Genomic DNA, 19,355 nt, shown 5'->3' with positions numbered 1-19,355 from the left:
AGGACCTGAGAGGCCCTCATGCTGAACACTTCTCAAAGAGTGTTAAAATGCTATTTAAAACAATGTGTGCGTTGAGTGTGTCTGTATCTCGTTTATTATGCCACTTGTATATTCTGCACTTTTATTAGTATATGTGATTGTTTTGTAAAGCACAATATGTTGCATGATATGAAACACAGTAAATGATGTTGAAATGAATATTATTGTATGTTGTTAGGATTTCAGTTTTATTTGGAAATGTATCTTGTTTTGTCACTTCCTGTCTTGTCTTGTTCACTTCCTGTCTTGTCTAGTTACTTCCTGTCTTTAGTTTCCCTCCTGTCTGATTGTCTGATCGTGCTCACCTGTTGCCCCTGTGTTTCACCTCCCCCTTCCCAGCTGTGTCTTGTCCTGTGATTACCCTGGTGTATTTAGTCCTGTCTTCCCTTCGTGATCCTTGTGGTGTCGTCGTCAATACATGGTCGTCATTCCTGTATGTACCAGTCCTGTGATCCCCAGTCTGTCCCGTCCGTCTGCCTCTCTTGACTCGGTTTGTTCATTTATTTGTTGCTTTTGTTCTCTGGCCTGCCCTTGCAATGTTCCTTGTTTTTTATGTACAGCTTTTAATAAAGCCCACTTTTGTTGGAACCCCGCCCTCACCTGTCCTGCTTTCACTGCTGCACTTGGGTCCTGTTACCAAACTCTGACAGAACCGTGTCATATGTAGTGTCATATTCCAGGAGAATCATCTCTGATGCAACCGAGGGTTTTTAAGCGTCGGACACTCACTCAGAAAACAGTAAATGTGACTCTGACTCATGTTGTAGTGACAACTAATAATTACAACAACAAAAAAACAGTGTTCATTGACTAACTGAATAGCACTCCTTGGCCTATGAATGACTGTTTTTATGCTTTGTTATCTCTAATGACCTAAGTCAGGCAGAGTTTAACCACTGTCTGACAACCATTCAGAGGTAAAATGAATCACGATAAGGAACACTTCCCTCTGAACTGAACAGATAAAGTGATATTCTATATTGATGCATGTCATGATCTTTTGTTAACACTTAGTTTCAAACAGTACAGAGCATAATCTACTGCTTGTCTTGTCATGCCACACGCACAACACCAGCTGCCACCATCCACCACAGCACCGCAGGGCAGATTCAGATCAACATTCATAACCAACAAACACAGACCCTACGCCATGGAGCATTTGGAATATTTTCCCATTACACTGCAAAAGCAGCCCCACTAGAAAGAAGCAAATATTCATAAAACAAATCACATTTTCTTGTATTAAGCTAAAAATCTGCCAATGTGATATGCCAATTTCGCTTGGTAAGAACTCTTAAAATTTGCATTAAAATCTAGCTGCTGAAAGATCGGACGAGTCTGTGGACTAGATAAATGTGCAATTTAACCTCTGTTATTTAAGAAAAACGCAGTGATAATGAATGTTTTTGTCTTATAGTTCGGCTGAGCTGCACCTTATATATGAAAAGTGCAATACAAAAACCTTTAACCCTCGAAGAGGCTGTTGACTGATGGTTTGCGTCACTCTTTGATAGCAATATGGTGGAATTAAGACAGAAGATTAGTGCCTTCAGATCCTAAAATGAGCCTGTCCTGCAGTTATCCAGGGAATATCCCCCGGGCCATTTCTAACTTTGACCGTGTAGCATCCAAATATCTAGACAATATTGTGGGGCAGCTCTGAACCTCCACCTGCTGCTTAGATCTGCTTCTACCACATTTTAAACCGTTAAAACTGTTTTTTGTGCTTTTTGCTTGAATTCTTATAAAAAATCTACTGCCCTCTTCAGTTGAGTGTATGTCGTTCTGAAGAAATTCAATCTCAATGTGACAGTTATATACATTTTCATTCCTTAGCAAAATGAGGACCTGAGAGGCCCTCATGCTGAACACTTCTCAAAGAGTGTTAAAATGCTATTTAAAACAATGTGTGCGTTGAGTGTGTCTGTATCTCGTTTATTATGCCACTTGTATATTCTGCACTTTTATTAGTATATGTGATTGTTTTGTAAAGCACAATATGTTGCATGATATGAAACACAGTAAATGATGTTGAAATGAATATTATTGTATGTTGTTAGGATTTCAGTTTTATTTGGAAATGTATCTTGTTTTGTCACTTCCTGTCTTGTCTTGTTCACTTCCTGTCTTGTCTAGTTACTTCCTGTCTTTAGTTTCCCTCCTGTCTGATTGTCTGATCGTGCTCACCTGTTGCCCCTGTGTTTCACCTCCCCCTTCCCAGCTGGGTCTTGTCCTGTGATTACCCTGGTGTATTTAGTCCTGTCTTCCCTTCGTGTTCCTTGTGGTGTCGTCGTCAATATATGGTCGTCATTCCTGTATGTACCAGTCCTGTGATCCCCAGTCTGTCCCGCCCGTCTGCCTCTCTTGACTCGGTTTGTTCATTTACTCGTCATTCCTGTATGTACCAGTTTTATTAGTATATGTGATTGTTTTGTAGCACACAATATGTATATGATAAGAAATACATATACACAGCAAATTATGTTGAAATGAACATTAATAGATGAAGTAGTGTCATATTCCAGGAGAATCATCTCTGATGCAATCAAGGTTTTTTAAGCATCTCACTCAGAAAACAGTAAATTTTACTCTGACTCACTTATAATGAGTGTTTTGGTCTTATGGTTGGGCTGATTTTAAGATTGTTTATCTTAACTTAAGATTAATAATTACCAAAATAGCTTATAATTTGCATAAAAAGCTACCAATAAAAGCTACATTTAGCAAAAAATGCTTCCAATGAGAATCGATTATTTCATTGGCATGCTATACAAGTGAATTTGTCAAAAATCAAGGCACCAGAAGCATTGTTATGTTTAGATTAAAAAAACAAGAAAAATGTATTTTGACAACATGACACACGTTTTTGTTATCACTCTTGTGACACATCTCTAAAGCAGAGATAGATAAGATAAGACAAGTACTTTTCAAAATGGACTTGTATAACCTAAAAAGATTATAGAGCTGATGTTTTTGTTGGAGTGTGTAGGCTATGCTAGTTAGGCTATCTCTCTGATAACAAACCCTGTGAACTGTTTTCATATCCCATGTTTCACTTGGTGTTTACAGGGATATTTGTTAGAGAAGTGACTGAGCCGAACAACAGAGCCCAGTGAAAAAGAAAGCTTTTGTTGTGAGGAAATTAAGGGCTACGGTTTTAGCATAGCTACATATAGCAGCTGTATGGAATGTCACTAAGATAAATGACTAAAGTATTGTATTTGAGTGCAAATTTGATGTACTTGTCCTTCATGTGAATAATTATTTTTATGCCACTTATATCTCTACTCCAATACAATGCAATGGTTAATATTTTGCTTTTTATTTCACTTTTATTTGACTTTATAAATTGAAGGTGTTAATCTTGCCCACGGAAACAGTGGGTTTGGATCGAACTCACAATCTTTCAATTGATAGATGACTGCACTCCCTCACAGCCACATAACAAATGGTAGTACAACTGGTTGAGGTGAAACCGGACTTGTTTAACGACAAGTTCAGACACGCATAAGTATGCCCTGCAGAGGTATGAAGAATGTTATCATATAATCAAAAAGCTATTAAACCTCACATTTGTGTGTCAATACTTGTTAAGTGTTCCATGATTAGGGTTTACATTTTACAGAATACAAAAAAGGTGGATAATCATATTCAGAATTATATATTGTATATTGAATTACTGGATTGTAATTGTTGATGCATTAATCTGTTCAACAGAGCTAGTACAGGTGGTGCTATAACAGAATTACTTTGTATACTGCTGCTGAACATCTTAACCTGTAATAAGATGTCAATGTTTATTTATTAGCCTATTTGATTTATATTGTTGTAAGCTAAGAATCTGAAGTAGAAACTAAAGCTGTCAGATAAATGTGGTGAAATAAAAAGTACAACTTTGGCTTTCAAATTGCAGTGGAGTAGAATGATAAAGGAGCATCAAATGTTTATGAATGTCAAAAAGTACAATAAGGCTACCTCAAAATAGTACTGTATCCATGGATTTATAAAGAGGCTGTATCCCACCACTGCATATCTTTCTTAGCTCGTGTTGGCCCTCTAGTGGCCGACGGATTAATATGATAAAAGGAGATAACAGATAAAATATGAAGTGGCAAACCTTTAAACGCGATTATAAATCATAGGTTTTGTTGATTAATAACTATCTGACAAAGGACTTACTTTCTCAAAACGCCTTTTATCTCCAAAAATAACAAGTCACAGCTTTTTGCTGGATGCAAAATTAGTTCAAGGAGGTAAAATACTGTTTATAGAGACATTTCCAACTAGCTTAAATAACCTATAGAAGCCAAAACGTGTGTTTATCATGTAATAACTTGTTTAAGAAGTGTGAGAAAATTGCTTATCAGGCTTGAACCAAAAACGGGAATTCTAGGCATTTGAGAGAAATTGAAACAGGAATACGATTTTCGACAAATCATTGACTCCTTTGTTTTCACTTCCGCCCCAGACGACGGTCTCTTGCACAGCGTGTGAACAGACTGTTCAACACCTCCATAACAGCAGGGTGCGGCGAGTCTGAGACATAGGTAAGGTGTTGGTATATATGTAGGGGCTTTAGGGCGAAGTATTATCAGGAAGGAATTATTTCTATTTTACCCTTATTTATGTCTGTTTGTCGTCTTTATCTACAGGGGGTTATAAACGCTGTTTGCGGGCATCTTTATTAAAGGTAGGCATATGTTATTACTACACAGGCATGGCAGCTTATTGATGGGTATCATTATCAGTGATAGGCAAGTTACTTCCAAAATGTAATACAGTACATATTACTTATTACTGTCTTTTTAAAGTAATAGTTACATGACATTAGTATACTGTCTCTGAAATGTAATGCGTTACAATGCTATTGCGTTACATTGAGTTACTTTCACCAAAAATAACCGGGAAAGTATGGCTTTAAATGCTAACATGTAGTTTACTGCAGCTCATTAATTAAAGCTATCTATAGCAGTATGCTGAAATTAAACTCATGCTCCGTTTAAGTGGGCTAAATAATATGTGATACCGGTCATGTGTCATTACGTCTCGGTGTGTTATTAATGACATGTTAGTGGAGCCTCTGCACGGCCCTGTGACCTGCTGTATATGAACGAGTCTCTATGGAAATGTTAGCTCACCTTATCATTGGTGTGTTAACGGGGATTTGGCTGACAAGCTTTCCAAAAGGCGGCGGTTCCACAGAGGCTGCAGATCTTCAACACTCTGCCACGAGTCTCTGAACTTCTCGGGGTTCAACCAGCAGAGCGAGAGAGAAAGTTACCTTCTCTGCTGTGGCCTGCACGCACTCGTGTGATTTTCTTTTCTTTTACGAGCCTGCAGCTCTGCATTGTGAGCCTGCAGCCCTCTTAACCAATACTAAACAGGCTTACTGAGTTACTATTCTACCCGCACAATTGTTCCTCTGGTGTCGGAACGTCTCGTGATGTTTGTGATTATGCTACTTTATACTTTTGCTCCACTGTATTTAACCCTCTACGGCATAGGTGTCAAATTCGCCAAATCAGGCCCGCAAACTAATTGTATGTGGCCCGCGAGAGTTTTCAAAGAATATAATACGTTTATTATACGGCTACACGCCGCTTTACAGAAATTCGTTGCCCATAAACTACATGTCCCACAATTCATCTCGTTTTGTGACGTACACTGAAGTAACTTCAGTCAGTGTCGAGTGATGCAGTGAGTGACAGAGCATAGTTACAGCCGCACAGCGACACCAAACACGGAGCAAAATCTGCTTCAGCAACCGAGACAAGAAACACCGGACCCAGAACCGACAGTCGGTTGCTTCCTCACAGAATGTGCCGCTCTGTCAGTCCGCTGTCGCTACGGCTCATTCAGAGACACACATTTAAAAAAAACTTGCATTACGGTTATTTCCACTTTTGTGATATGAGGTCTTGAGTTGCAGCTTATGAATTAGTTTTCTCTATATTCAGACGATGAATACTTGTAAATACGTGTGTAAAGTTTGTGAAGGCAGGAGGAAAACTCCCGCGATCACCGTCTCCTCTGTGTTCCTCCTCACCGCCCCTCCCCATCCCTGAAAACAATGAATGACAGGTGATACACACCAGGGTCTGGAACAGGGGTTTTCAAAGTCCTGGCTTTCAGACTATTCAAATATTGCAAAATTCAAATCATAAATACTTAAATAGTGCTTGATCTAAAAAAGTATAAAAATGAGGCTAATTAATGTCATAAATTCATGGGATTTATTTAACAGACAGAGAAATGTAAGTGTGCACCCACATACAATATTTCTGTGTGTACGTGCACCATATGTCAGTGCACAACTACGTGTTAATGCTACCAAACTCATCTGTTAAATAAATTGTACAATTGTTGTAATTGTTGCATATTTTCCCTTGCGATTATTTGCCTTAGACTAAAGCTTTCAGATGTAGCTATTACCAAAACCAATAATTATCCAATGCAGAGGCAATATTTATTATATATATATAATACATTTATATTGTCTTAAAGTTAAAGCCGGCCCTTTGAGTGCAACCATAATGCTAATGTGGCCCACGATGAAATTGAGTTTGACACCCCTGCTCTACGGCATGACTTTTTATTTTGGGAGAATATAACAGGAACACATTTTAAAATATAACAAATAACATTTCATATTAACCAACGTGTGTGTGTGTGTGTGTGTGTGTGTGTGTGTGTGTGTGTGTGTGTGTGTGTGTGTGTGTGTGTGTGTGTGTGTGTGTGTGTGTGTGTGTGTGTGTGTGTGTGTGTGTGTCTGTCTGTCTGTCTGTCTGTCTGTCTGTCTGTCTGTCTGTCTGTGTGTGTGTGTCTCTCAGAGGCACACATTTAAAAAAATAACATTTCATGAATACATTTCATATTAACCAACCCAAATCAGTGTGAGTCTGTGCGTGGCTAACATTCTCCCTCTGTGTGAAACCTCAGGAAGCAGTTGCTTGTGGATGTGAAGCGGAGGTGCACATCACATTTGTTGCAATTGGCTTTGGGTGTGCCTGTGCACCCTGATAGCTTGCGTCTCCCCTTCTTTTCATCCATTATTATCCAGTGGGCCGTGGCATCCAGGCGAACATCAGGGACTGGAATTGGAGTTGCTGGTCCTTTTCTTCTGTTGTCCTCATGCTCACCAGCAATTGTGAAACTGGGACGACCTCTCTTGCGTTCTGGACTCTTTCCACTCTTTTGCAGACCTTCAGCAATATATGATTTGAAGATATACAGCCTCATTTCTTCCATCGAGCTCATGCCTGCACCTTCACAATCTCTTCTGGAAAGCAGCCAGGCGGTCACAATGATCATGTCTATGAAATGATTCGGTACAGTGCAATCAGTGAGTCAAGCAGATCAACTCCACCCATATTCTTGTTGTATTCCTTTACAACAGCAGGGCGGGGGAATTTCATGATACGCTTTTACTTGAGATCCCATCTTTCAACTTCATTGACAGGGTGCACTCCAGCGTAATCACTCAGAAGGCTAACTGTGCGGGAATCATACCACTTCACAACATGCAGTGTGGTTTCTCCAACAATGGCCATCTTCTCTTCAAACGATCCACGTCCTTTTTTCTTGAGCTCAGCATCGCACTTTAAGTTGATGCCTGGTAATCTGTTGCAACGAACGGTACCAATCATGTCAATCCCCTGCTGAGCCAGTGTGAGCACAAGGGGGACACTTGTGAACCAGTTGTCGAAGAAGAGCTTGTAGTTCTCTTGCTTAGGTATAGGCTGAGCCAGGCGGAGGACAACATTGCCACTTGCTCCCACATCTGCTAGCTCAGGGGGGTGTACCGCTCTCGCTGTGTACATTTCAAAGTTGTGCGGGGCACCATCAGAGCTAGCCAAGACGAGTATTTTGTAACCCCATTTTTGGGGATTTGATGGCAGGTATTGCTTTAGTCTACTTCTCCCCTTCAATGGGACCATCTGCTCATCAACAGCCAGCTTCTCACGCATTGGAATCAACTTCAGTTTGGAGATTAGGTCAGTGACAAGCGGTCTGATCTTGCGTAATGGATCCTTTTCTCCCTCCTGTATGTTTTCATTGTTGCTGAAGTGAAGGTATTTTTTAGTGGCCTCCCATCTATTCAGGGTCATGGTGTCAGCTACTTGGGACACTCTGCAGGCTTTGTTCCAAAACATGCGGGTCCTTGGTAAACTAAACAGTGACATGTACACAACAGTTCCCAGGAACTGCTCTAACTCTTTTGTTGTGAGGTTGAGGGGCTTGTTTGGGTTATTTTGCATTGCATATAAATTTGACTGCTGAACAATGACTTCTAGAATGTCTTCAGAAAAAAACTGCCTGAAATACTGGAGGGGGACATGATTTCGTCACTTCTCAATACACCCTGCCGTTCTTGTTAAGGATTGTATGATTGATTGTGGACTGTTCTCCACCGAGGTATAGGCTTGGATTACCAACTTCGGCTACATCTGCATGTTCCTCTTCATTGACAGACTCAGTGTCATTTTCAATAGAGATGCAATCTCCTCATAGAACACAGAAAGCCCAAGTAGAAACACACATTTGAACGTGTTGCCTCATACAGTGTAGTACTCACCATAGTTATCTGACATCACTCTTTGATCTTTGAACACGACTGTCGGTCGTTAACTAAATCAACCCAAGTTAGCATCGGGAAGCGCACCAAAGTTTCAGTCACAGTCAAAATGTCTCTGAATTTTCTAGTTTACATTTTTCCTTCCGCTAATATGCTTGCCAAATAAACACACACACACACTAGTACTCTGCTTAATGATACTGAATGACCCCTAGCCTAACAATTTTCAAACCTGATTCAGGGATCCACTCTTCCTGACTATCTTGACCTCCACTGTCCTCACTGTCACTCCGTCCAAGCTCACTGTCCTCACTGTCAAACAGAATAGCCCTGACAGCCTGATTGTGTCCCTTCTGCCCATAAAAGGTTTTGGTGTCCATTTCCTGTAAATATCAGTTGATAGTAAAGTAAAAACATCGACTAGGTTTATCATTTTACAGCTGAGCACATTTGTACTCTTGAATGATATTGCCTGGGAAAAAGTGGTCTAATGCACAGTGTTCCCCTGAGGCAACGAACATCAAAACATAGTTTTAGCAAATTAATAAACACATAATAAGTCTTTAAACAATCAAATATACTTCTTTATGTATTCATGCACATGCATATGTTTTTTATTTGAAGTTGGATATATTTTTAATATGTTAAAAAGTGAAATGTATCTTACATATGTAGCTTTGCTTGCAGAAAGGACTGCTCCACCCCCAGACAAAATGCCACACCCATATCATTCCCTCATTTTATTGGACACAAACATGTCTGTTGACATTGTATAGGGCAACAGTATGCTATAGAGGGTTAAAAGGAAAATAATGTAATTTTATTCCACTAGATTATGTAACAGCTTTAGATACTTTTAGCAAACTATATTTCTTAAAGTTGAACTAGTTATTTTGTGACTTAAACAACTTTAAGTCACAAAAGAGTCAAATGATATTTTTTACAAAAGATCAATCTGACTTTGTTTGTTTACAACAGTTAAATGGCACAATATAATCCAGAAATGTATAAATATAGTTATATACACACGTGAATGCAATTTTTCTGCAAAATGATTACTTTTATACTTTAAGTACACATTTCTGATAATACTTTTTTACTTCAGTAAGATTTTGAGCACAGGACTTTTACTTGTAATGAAGTATTTTGACAATAATGTATTGGAACTTTTAGTCAATTAAAGCATCTGGATACTTGTTCCACCACTGTTTATATCTGCAAAGAAACTAAAGGTACTGTATAAATGTAGCGGAGTAAATGAACACTATTTACCTCTGAATTTTTGTGGAGCAGAAGTTCAAAGTAACATAAATTGGAAATACTCAAGTAAAGTACAATTACCTCAAAATTGTACTTCTGTACAGTACTTGGTTACTTAACGCCACTGCCTGTAGTCTAGCTCAGTGGTTCCTTACCATAGACAAGGCGTACGGGGACCCCTAGATGTACTTGAGGGGATTGCAGGGGGTACTCGATGGGTGGTCGCCCGCAGGCAGTCAACAAATGGGCGTTCTAAAAGTAGCAGGAGTTATCGCTTTATAAATAAATATCTGTATGAAATGTTTCTGATGATGATGATGATTAACTCTCCGTCTGTCAGCAGCATCTGCCGTCAGAAAAACAGGAACACGTCAGTCCGAGGCAAACACACAGACACTGAACACTAAAATTACGCAGTTCACATTTAACTGTTTGTTCCCATTTATGTTTGATATTTTCCTCCACTGTCACTGAATACATACTCTCTCATCTGCTCCGTGTTTTTTTGCCTTATTTTCTACTCAGAGAGTAGCAGGATGCATAGTTTACGGGTTAACATTTTTAAAAATCTTACGGCGTGATCCACCCCAGACCCCCCTATAGGGGTTGGGTTTACAGACATGTCACCTTTTACACAACATGTCAGTTTCCAGGTATGTGTGTAGGCATGGAGAACAGGCATGTGCAAGTCTCGCAAAAAAGAGGGAGATTATTGTCTTCCTCAATCATTTCCCCCAGGCCCACATAAAAGGGGCCTGAGCTGTGTACAAAAGGTGGCTTGCACTACAGTAAAAATAAATGTTCGTATATGTAGCCCAGTGATTCTTAAACTAGGGGTCGCGACCCCAAACGGGGTCGGCAAAAACTTCCGTGGGGTCGCAAAATTATTTGTTACTTCAGTCGGAAATTAGCTGTTATAACACCTGGTGAAACAACGAAAAATAAAATGTCAATACAATGAAAATCTGCCTTTTTCTCATTCCTACACGCTGTTAAGAGGGAGAGAGAGAGAGAAAAAAAAAAGTTGCCCAGCTTTAAATGGCGTTTCGAATCGTTTATTGGTCCTATGATAGAAACAATGTAACAATCTGCGCCCACTGTTCAAACTCAATTTCTTCCCGGTTTTTTTACAATACGTCATAGTTAACTCGCCACGTTACTAGCCACGTTTGTGATACTAGCCACTTTTTTAGCCACTAGCCTAGTTATAACTTTCATCAAAAATGGACAGGTGGCTGCTAAAAAACAATGATTTGAGCTCAGAAGTGCCATCTACCTCCAGTTGTGCACCTACTCCTCCGCGATCCTCAGATGGGACAAGTTTGGCCGGTGGTGAGAATAAAAAAGACCCACCAACGAGGCGTCGCCGATACCTGAAAGAATTTCTTAAATATGGATTCACGTGCCAGGTAAAACATGAGCTCGACCACCCACAGTGTGTTATTTGCGGCGATGTTCTGGCACATGAAAGTTTAAAGCCCACAAAAATGAGACGACATCTCGAAAGCCGACATCCAGATGATGCTCAGAAACCCATGACATTTTTTTTACGAAAAGAAGCTGCGCTGCATGGGCAAAAGACCGTTGTGCATAGCCAAGCTACTGTGCCCACCAAAGCCTTGGCAGCGTCATACAAAGTGGCCCACCTTGTAGCCAAAGCACAAAAGCCACACACAATTGCTGAAAGCCTCATCCTTCCTGCAGCAATTGCGATGACCACAGCAATGCATGGTGAAAAGATCGCAAGTGTGCTTAAACAGATTCCCCTCTCCAATGATACCATGTCCAAACGCATTAACGACATCGCTAATGATATGAAATGCCAGCTCATCGAGAGAGTGAAAAACAGCCGGTTTTCTTTGCAGTTAGACGAGTCTACTGACTTGACTAATGTAGCCCATTTAATGGTTTTCATTCGCTACAGTCATGACGGGAAACTGCATGAGGACATGCTGTGCTGCTCTCCGATGGAAGGAAGATGTACTGGTGGAGACATTTTTAACTGTCTTAATGGTTGGATGGAGGAGACAGGCCTGGATTGGGATAAATGCATAAGCATATGCACTGACGGTGCCGGGGCTATGATGGGAAAACACAAAGGGCTGAAAGCCAAGGTCCTTAGCGTTGCACCACATGTCAAGTTCACACACTGCATTATCCATAGGGAGGCCCTGGCATCCAAGACACTTGAACCCGAGCTTAACAATGTTCTTCAAACAGCAATCCAAATAGTGAATTCGATCAAATCGCGCCCTTTAAATTCACGACTCTTCGCCCTTCTCTGCCAGGAAATGGGGTCTGCACATGAATCCCTTCTTTTTCATTCAGAGGTAAGGTGGCTTTCACGGGGCAAAGTTCTTACACGCCTGTTCGAGTTGCGAAGCGAGGTGCGCACCTTCCTCTCAGACGTGCATTCCCCTCTTGCAGACCATCTCACTGACTCGAGATGGTTATCACGTCTTGCATACCTGGCGTGCATATTTGACAAATTAAATAGTCTCAACCTGTCACTACAAGGCCCCAGCACAAACATCCTGACCCTCTCAGACAAAGTGAATGCTTTCACAAAAAAATTGCAGCGTTGGGCAGCCCGTGCAGAGAGTGGGGACTTTGAAATGTTCTCGGAGCTGCACGACTTTTTGGAGAGTGACATGAATGCCAATTCATTGAAAGAGTCAATAACCTGTCATCTTCGTAGTCTCCTCGACAAATTCAATAAGTATTTCCTCACGGAGAATGTAGAGCCTTTTGACTGGGTACGACAACCATTCACCAACTGCTCCTCAAACAACCTGCCATCTGAGCTCGAGGATGCGCTGATTGAGCTGTCCAGCGACCGCACATTGCAGGCGTCGTTTGCCTCAAAAACTCTAGATGAATTCTGGCTGTCAGTTGTGCAGGAATACCCCGGGTTGTCCAAGGCTGCCATGGACATCCTCACGCCGTTTGGATCAACCTATCTGTGCGAAAAGACATTTTCGTCCCTGGCCTACATAAAGAACAAATACAGATGTCGTCTCAACAGCATGGAGGAGAATCTTCGTGTTGCTGTGAGCAGCATCGATCCCCGAATTGACCTGCTATGCTCGCGGAAGCAGGCCCATCCTTCTCATTGACATGGCGTCCGTATAAGAGGAAGTGAGATCGTTCCAATCATACACACTCTCTGTTGACTCTTGACTCCCGTTTGATTTGGACATTTGTTTCATTGCTTTGTTTGTTCCAGTTCTTGTTTGCGTTAATAAATTGTTGCCGCCCAGGCCTTTTCTTACACATTGCCTATTTGTTTTTGCTTGATTGACAGTCGTTACCATGGGTTTGCAATGCATAACGTTGTCCTGGCAACGCGATTTACAGCCCGCCCCCAAACAACCAAACTGCAGATGGCATTGCTGTTTCTTTCAAAATGTATGACTATCACTCAAATCATTGGAGACGCAAACTCGTAAATTAATTCACACAAAATCGTTCCTTTTCCATAAAATAATCGTCATACATTGTTAATTTGTTTGGATTGGAACAAAAAATCGGTTGCTACGGAAACGTGACGTCACACTTACACACTTTTGGGAAAGTGGGGTCACCAAACCTCTCCAGTTTTTTTTGTGGGGTCGTCAGACAAAAAGTTTAAGAACCACTGATGTAGCCTATCAAATGCATAATATTCATTATTTAAAAGAAACTGCAAATTTAAATTCTTCAGAAAGACTATATCAAACAAGGAGCCCTCCATGGTCCTCATTATCCTTTGAGTAGCTCTCAGTCTCGAAAAGGTTGGTGACCCCTGCTATAGTGTATATTGTAATCAGCTGGGTGGACGCACTACAGCTTTATTATAGAAATACACAATGAATGATTTGTTGATTATATACTCTATTAACCTTCCTAATTCAAATCGTTGAAGTTACTACAACATTTGCTTAAGAATGGAATGGAGTCAAAGTATAAAGTAGGAAATAGAATTACACAAGTTAACTACCATCACATTAAAATACATACTGAAGGAAAGTACTAAAGTATATATACTTAGTTACTGTCCATAATTAGTCATTGATACATTTAGTGATTAACTAAACTAAGCTAAAGCAGCATTTTAGTGAAATTCCTAATTGTGAACGCAGCATCAAAAATGTATCTGATGAGATCAAATAGTTTGAATACGGTTACTGATATTGGAATAGTAGGATGGAATATTGTATTTGGGGATGGGAATGGGCCAAAGGGATTTCAAAATGGGAGATGTCACGTGTCCCTCTGTACCGATTCCTCTGAACGAGATTCCTTATATTAGGTTAATTTTTTTGTGTCCACGCATCAAAGTGCTTAGCCTGTATAGGTCTAAAGTAAACCAACCATTTTTTGGACAACAAACAAGGAAAAGAAAGCTGCTAATTTCAGAGTTCAACTAAGGGAATTCAAAAAAAGCAGTGAATTTGTTCTAAAGAATTGGGTCGAAACAACTTTTTGAGAAGTTGTTTGAATAAATGTGTCAGCTATCTTATTTATCGTGTACTTACATCTTAAACCACCACGTGTAGAACAAAAAAATATATAAAGACGTTTTTCCTTTTACCAGGTCTACCTGATGGCGTCCTGTGGAGACTCTTGTGTTTCATTTATGGGGACCTGTGATAATGCCTTCTACTTTCAAGGTAAATGTGATTTCATTCTTCCTCAGTAGCTACTTTTAAATGGTTTGAAATATTTGTTTTTTTTCATAATATTTTTTGATATAATTGTTATTGTTTTTATGTTTCTAATTAAATCCTGAAATCTTATCTGTATCTGTTCTCTTTTTCCTTTACAAAAAACATGACGGAACGAGCTGAGAAAATTCTTGTGTAGTTAATTTTTTTTACAGTCCTAAACATTTGTGCTTTTCTTCTCCACATTGCATTCATTTAGAACTGTATGATGTTGCTGATGTTATGACATGTTTTTTCTCTCAAAGAGATTTGTAGAGATTTGGACGAAGATAGCTTCAAAATGTCATCGCAGAAACCCAAAATATACTGGGTCCAAAGCAAGGACAACAAATTCCTGTTGATTAAGCCTGGATGTCAGTTTGAAGTGAACAACTTAAACAACGATCAGCTACAGCATTCAGGTAGGGTGCAGCCAAACACGGCAACATATTGTACTTTATTCCAACCTTTTATAAACGGGGAACCATTTTCATTTACAATAGCGAAAATATCACGATAGCATCTATTTGGACACTTATAGCATTTGGAAACAAGTATCTTCAAATCAAACTAAAAATGAACTTTCTTATAAGACGCTTCATGGTGGTGAATATTGTTGGATCCTACTGGCTAACAGGATGCAAGGAAATACAGTGCTCAAATTAAATATTAGTAACATTCCTGCTGTCAGCCATAAAAGATGATTCAGACATACAGCTCCAGAAAAAATGAAGAGTCCACTTCAGCATTATCAGTATGTCTTTTAGTCAAATTGTTTTTTTATTGTATTCTATAAACTATTCCAACATTTGGATTGGCCTCTTATTTTTTTCTGGAGCTGTATGCCAGGTGTCTAACATTATTTCAAAAACTCCAAATATGAAACGCGATGTGTGCAGGAGAAGCTTTACTCACACAATACAGTGTCAATACAAGATTGAATGTGTAAAACACAATCTGTTTACAGTCTACACTTATATTTATATTGTAAAGAGTGGTGCAGGAATGAGTCCGAAGAACTAGAAATGAGTTAGCATCTTACCACTTCTGGTTCCCTTGTCTTGAAGTCAAAGTTGTTTGAATGTTGTTTGTCCTTCGAAGCCTGAAATAAGATCGTGGTTAACACAAGCCTAAGTCAAATGCACATTTTGTTCCACAACATAAAATACGTCAGTAATTATCCCAAACAAGAATGTCCGAAGATTCTGTGTGTCGAAAGGTGACTAAATGAGACCGTCTTTAGCCAAGTGACGGTGACCTAAAGTGATCCAACTGTTTATACTTCTGCCGATTGCAATTACGGTTAAAAAAATCACAAAGTGATGTTTATATGTGAAGATAATCCTGCTGAACAAAACGTGTAAGTATCATAAATGTGCGTTAGCCACAGATCTTATTTCCTGCAACATAAAATCCATGTCTGTCTGGTCTGTTTTATTCCACTATACAGTGTTTGATTTGACTTTTTATTTTGATATTACTTTACTCGATATAACATGTATATAGTTGGATTATTTATGCATTTTACTTGCACCATTTAATTTTATGTCTTAATTATATTGTATGCAGCATAGTTGAAGGAGCCTGGAACATGAATCTTAATCAGCCACTAGGAAAAGAGACACTGTACACCTGTTAAACAGGTACAGTGTACAGTGTCCTTTAGGATTTACTCATCTTCTGCTTTTCTAGAGACTCAAAGACACTTTACAGAGTAAAAACTCATAAAAACACAGTTAAAACAACATACTTAAAAATAGAAGACAACATTAATAACAGATTATTAGCAGTGAGTCCGGTTTTCGGTGCTAAGAGCCGGCCCCGCTGCAGTGGAAACAGGCTCTAGCCCGGAACCGGCCCTGGAACCGGTTTAGTGGAAATCCATCATTCACTTGTGTGCTGCTGTTTCCTCTTGCTTGCTGTTTTTACATTGTAGACTGCAAATTTGGAATCCAGCCTTACCTTGAGAAAGGTCAAGGCAGAGATGGGATTCCAGCCATGCTGTATGCCGTCGTTGGCAACAAGAAAGTGGTGGTATGCTGCAATCAGGATTTTCACATTCATCCTGAAGTAAGAGTGAGTATTCACAAATAATTGACAGTTATTTACAACGTATGGTGTATGGCCGCTCTCTTCCTTGACTGTGTGGGGAAGGTTGTGGCGCAGTGGGATAGTGCGCTGATCTTCGAGTCAGGGGAGAGCAGGGTTGAGGTGGAATTGTCCAAAAATTAGCTCCTATCGTCTTTTCCTATTGTCTATTCCTTGACCTCTGTGTGTAACTTCACGGGTTAAGGAATAGTGGTTAGGACAATTCAAAAGGACTTTGGAAAAGAGGCTGCGGTGCTTTGAGAATCCGACTGCACTTACACTATCCCACGTATTTATGATGCGCCAACGGACGTTATTAATGTGCGTCTGCTGTGGGGAACTACAGATTTCTGTACATCGGACTGCTGTCAGACTCAGAGACTTTGCACCGTGCGCTCTCATGCAGTTGTTTTATGCTTTATGAACGTGGAGAACAGTGAAACATATATTCTTCATGCCCAGGGTTGGAATTGAAATAAAAAAGTAAAGTGAAACTTAAGCCTGTCACCCTGGATCCACACGTATTAATACAAATGAATCCAAATATGATTGTATGAAAATATTTAAAAATACAAATTAATTTATAATAACCTTAGGCCTTAACCTATCAGTGTGCATATCAACATTAAAACTTGTTTTAAAAAGTTTAAGAAACCCCACACTGCTCAGTAAACACTGCAAAATGTTGACTTTGTTTGATTATTTCAGTAAAAAAGCAATGTTCATATTTCGCCTTTAGATCAATATAGTGTTGAACGTTCAAAACAAAGCACTTTGGAAGATCACAGTAAGTTTAAATTGCTTAATAAGTACCGTAACTTTTCATGATAAACACTTCATAGCTCCTATCCTATCATCTAGAGAATTCAAACAGCTCTTATCATGGCTCCATTAGGAACCTTCCTAAGCTAAACTGGCAATTCGACCACAACCCAGGTTCCAGTCCCACTGCAGTCATCATGTCGTTGTGTCCCTGGGAAAGATACTTCACCCCAAATTGCTCATGTGGGGATTGTCCACAGTATGAAATGTATGTAAGTCGCTTCGGATAAAAACGTCTAACAACACTGCTTTCATTTGTTGTTTACAGTGGTGGAAAAAGTACTAACTCCAGATCTGTTATAAGTAAAAGTCCAGCATTCAAAATCAAACTTAAGAAGTAACAGAAATAAAATGGCCGCTGCATTAACGTGTTTTTCGCAGCTGGTAAAGCTGGGGTTCATTTGAATTACTTTGTAAAATGCAACTAGATCTTTAACCTATAATTATATTTTATTTGATATTAGAAGTATAAAGCAGTGAATTATTATACTCAGATAAAGTAAAGAGAACTGAGTAACGGATTAATACATACAAACTGAGGCAACTGATTACTTAAATGATACCAAGTTGGGTGGAGGTTTGAACCAGTGATCGAGTCAAACCTCCACCCAACTTGGTATCATTAAAAGTATGCAGAGCTAGCTATTAGCAGTTTAGTATGCAATGTTCCCATGGATGTGCAGAGACTTTTTCTATGATTTCTAAACGTTTCTGCAGAAGAAAATAACACACATCCTCCAGAAAGGTAAATGAGCAATTAGTTATGTTATTTTTATAAAACCACACAATGGTTGGGGAAATATTTACCTAGGCCCATAACTTTGACCAGGTTTATCAGTTTCCCTCGCTGAGCACAGGCCTGCGACCTTGGGCTGCTCTCACTGATATGTCAGCTTACCTGTTGGCGTCAGCTGATAGATGGGTTATAGTGCTTTTTTTGTTATGTCTTGTCCTGCAGAATATTGATCATTCTCTCAGAACCAGCTAAATACAGGGGACTGGGGGGGCGAAATCTTATGAATTGGTTTGGGCGAGCGCTTTGTCATGTTTGTTGTCCAAAGCTGACGTTAAATTGACCAAACTACTTTCTACAGATTGATATCACTGCACCTAGTCCCTTGATTCTCCATAGCAACGGTCTGTTTTTCTTGCACGAGAAAAGTTGTGATGAATCGAAATAAATTAGGGCCATGTTTAACAACAGTCAAACTACATTAATACATTTGTTTTCAATCTCTCTCACAACTCATGCAGTAGAATCCATGTGTCATTTATCCAGCTGTATGCTAATTTCACCATAAACACATTTTCACAAAACGTTAGTATTTAAAATATTTGAGCATAAGCAGTCAAAAGGCTGAACTGTAGTGTTTCAAATGGTAAGGCAACCATTACCGTCAAGAACTACGGGGAACACTGGGAGAGTAATTGATACTCCTTCAGCTTCTATCAGCTCTATTCAACTGACTGAATGCATTACTAAATCAGGTATCTTTTTCCATAGGTGGATCTTCCACGTGATATTCATGATGATGCCTGCAGCGCATTGTTCTACATGAAAAAAATCCAAGGATCTGGCAAGTACCAGTTTGAGTCCGCCATGTGCCATAATAAATACCTGGGATTTGAGCCTGACAGAAACAACTCCACTCTGCAGAAACTGGTCCTGAAGAATGTATCAGAAGGGGAAGTGGATGTTAATTGTATCTTGAATTTGTCTCAAAAATGAACTCAACACCAGGAAAAAAAATCCACCCTGCTCGTCTCATTAAGGAGAAAGGGCTCTGTGGACCGTTTGGCTAAGTTAGGAGCACTGCATCACATGACTGTATCCCATCAGTGAAATGCAATAAACTCAATAAAAATAACTCAGTGGTGTACCTTGA

The 19,355-nt window shown here is 39.6% G+C and overlaps 2 protein-coding genes across 5 annotated transcripts in view; one reads left to right on the top strand and one right to left on the bottom strand.

Moving 5' to 3' along the window:
- bco2b (beta-carotene oxygenase 2b) overlaps window positions 1-5,403 on the bottom strand; it is a 20,235-nt gene extending 14,832 nt beyond the window's left edge. Inside the window, exon 1 of the mRNA XM_063907102.1 lies at window positions 5,178-5,403. The gene's annotated coding sequence lies outside the window, so the exon portion shown is untranslated. The remainder of the gene's footprint in view (window positions 1-5,177) is intronic.
- On the top strand, window positions 2,313-19,355 carry LOC134880283 (uncharacterized). 4 transcript variants are annotated; one of them, XM_063907105.1, is made up of 6 exons: window positions 4,508-4,586; window positions 4,692-4,729; window positions 14,451-14,526; window positions 14,826-14,981; window positions 16,496-16,635; window positions 18,974-19,355. In XM_063907105.1, the coding sequence occupies exons 3-6, from the start codon at window positions 14,460-14,462 to the stop codon at window positions 19,196-19,198; spliced, it is 588 nt and encodes a 195-aa protein (XP_063763175.1). In that variant the 5' UTR covers window positions 4,508-4,586; window positions 4,692-4,729; window positions 14,451-14,459; the 3' UTR covers window positions 19,199-19,355. The 4 variants fall into 4 exon arrangements, with proteins under 4 accessions (XP_063763174.1, XP_063763173.1, XP_063763175.1 ...); XM_063907104.1 differs by lacking the exons at window positions 4,508-4,586; window positions 4,692-4,729 and adding an exon at window positions 2,313-2,411 and having other exon boundaries at window positions 16,496-16,629; XM_063907103.1 differs by lacking the exons at window positions 4,508-4,586; window positions 4,692-4,729 and adding an exon at window positions 2,325-2,411.

The sequence above is a fragment of the Eleginops maclovinus genome, chromosome 18, assembly GCF_036324505.1.
Source record: "Eleginops maclovinus isolate JMC-PN-2008 ecotype Puerto Natales chromosome 18, JC_Emac_rtc_rv5, whole genome shotgun sequence".
NCBI lineage: Eukaryota > Metazoa > Chordata > Actinopteri > Perciformes > Eleginopidae > Eleginops > Eleginops maclovinus.
Note: the sequence above shows the minus strand (reverse complement) of the source record. Positions and strands in the feature narration are given on the sequence as shown.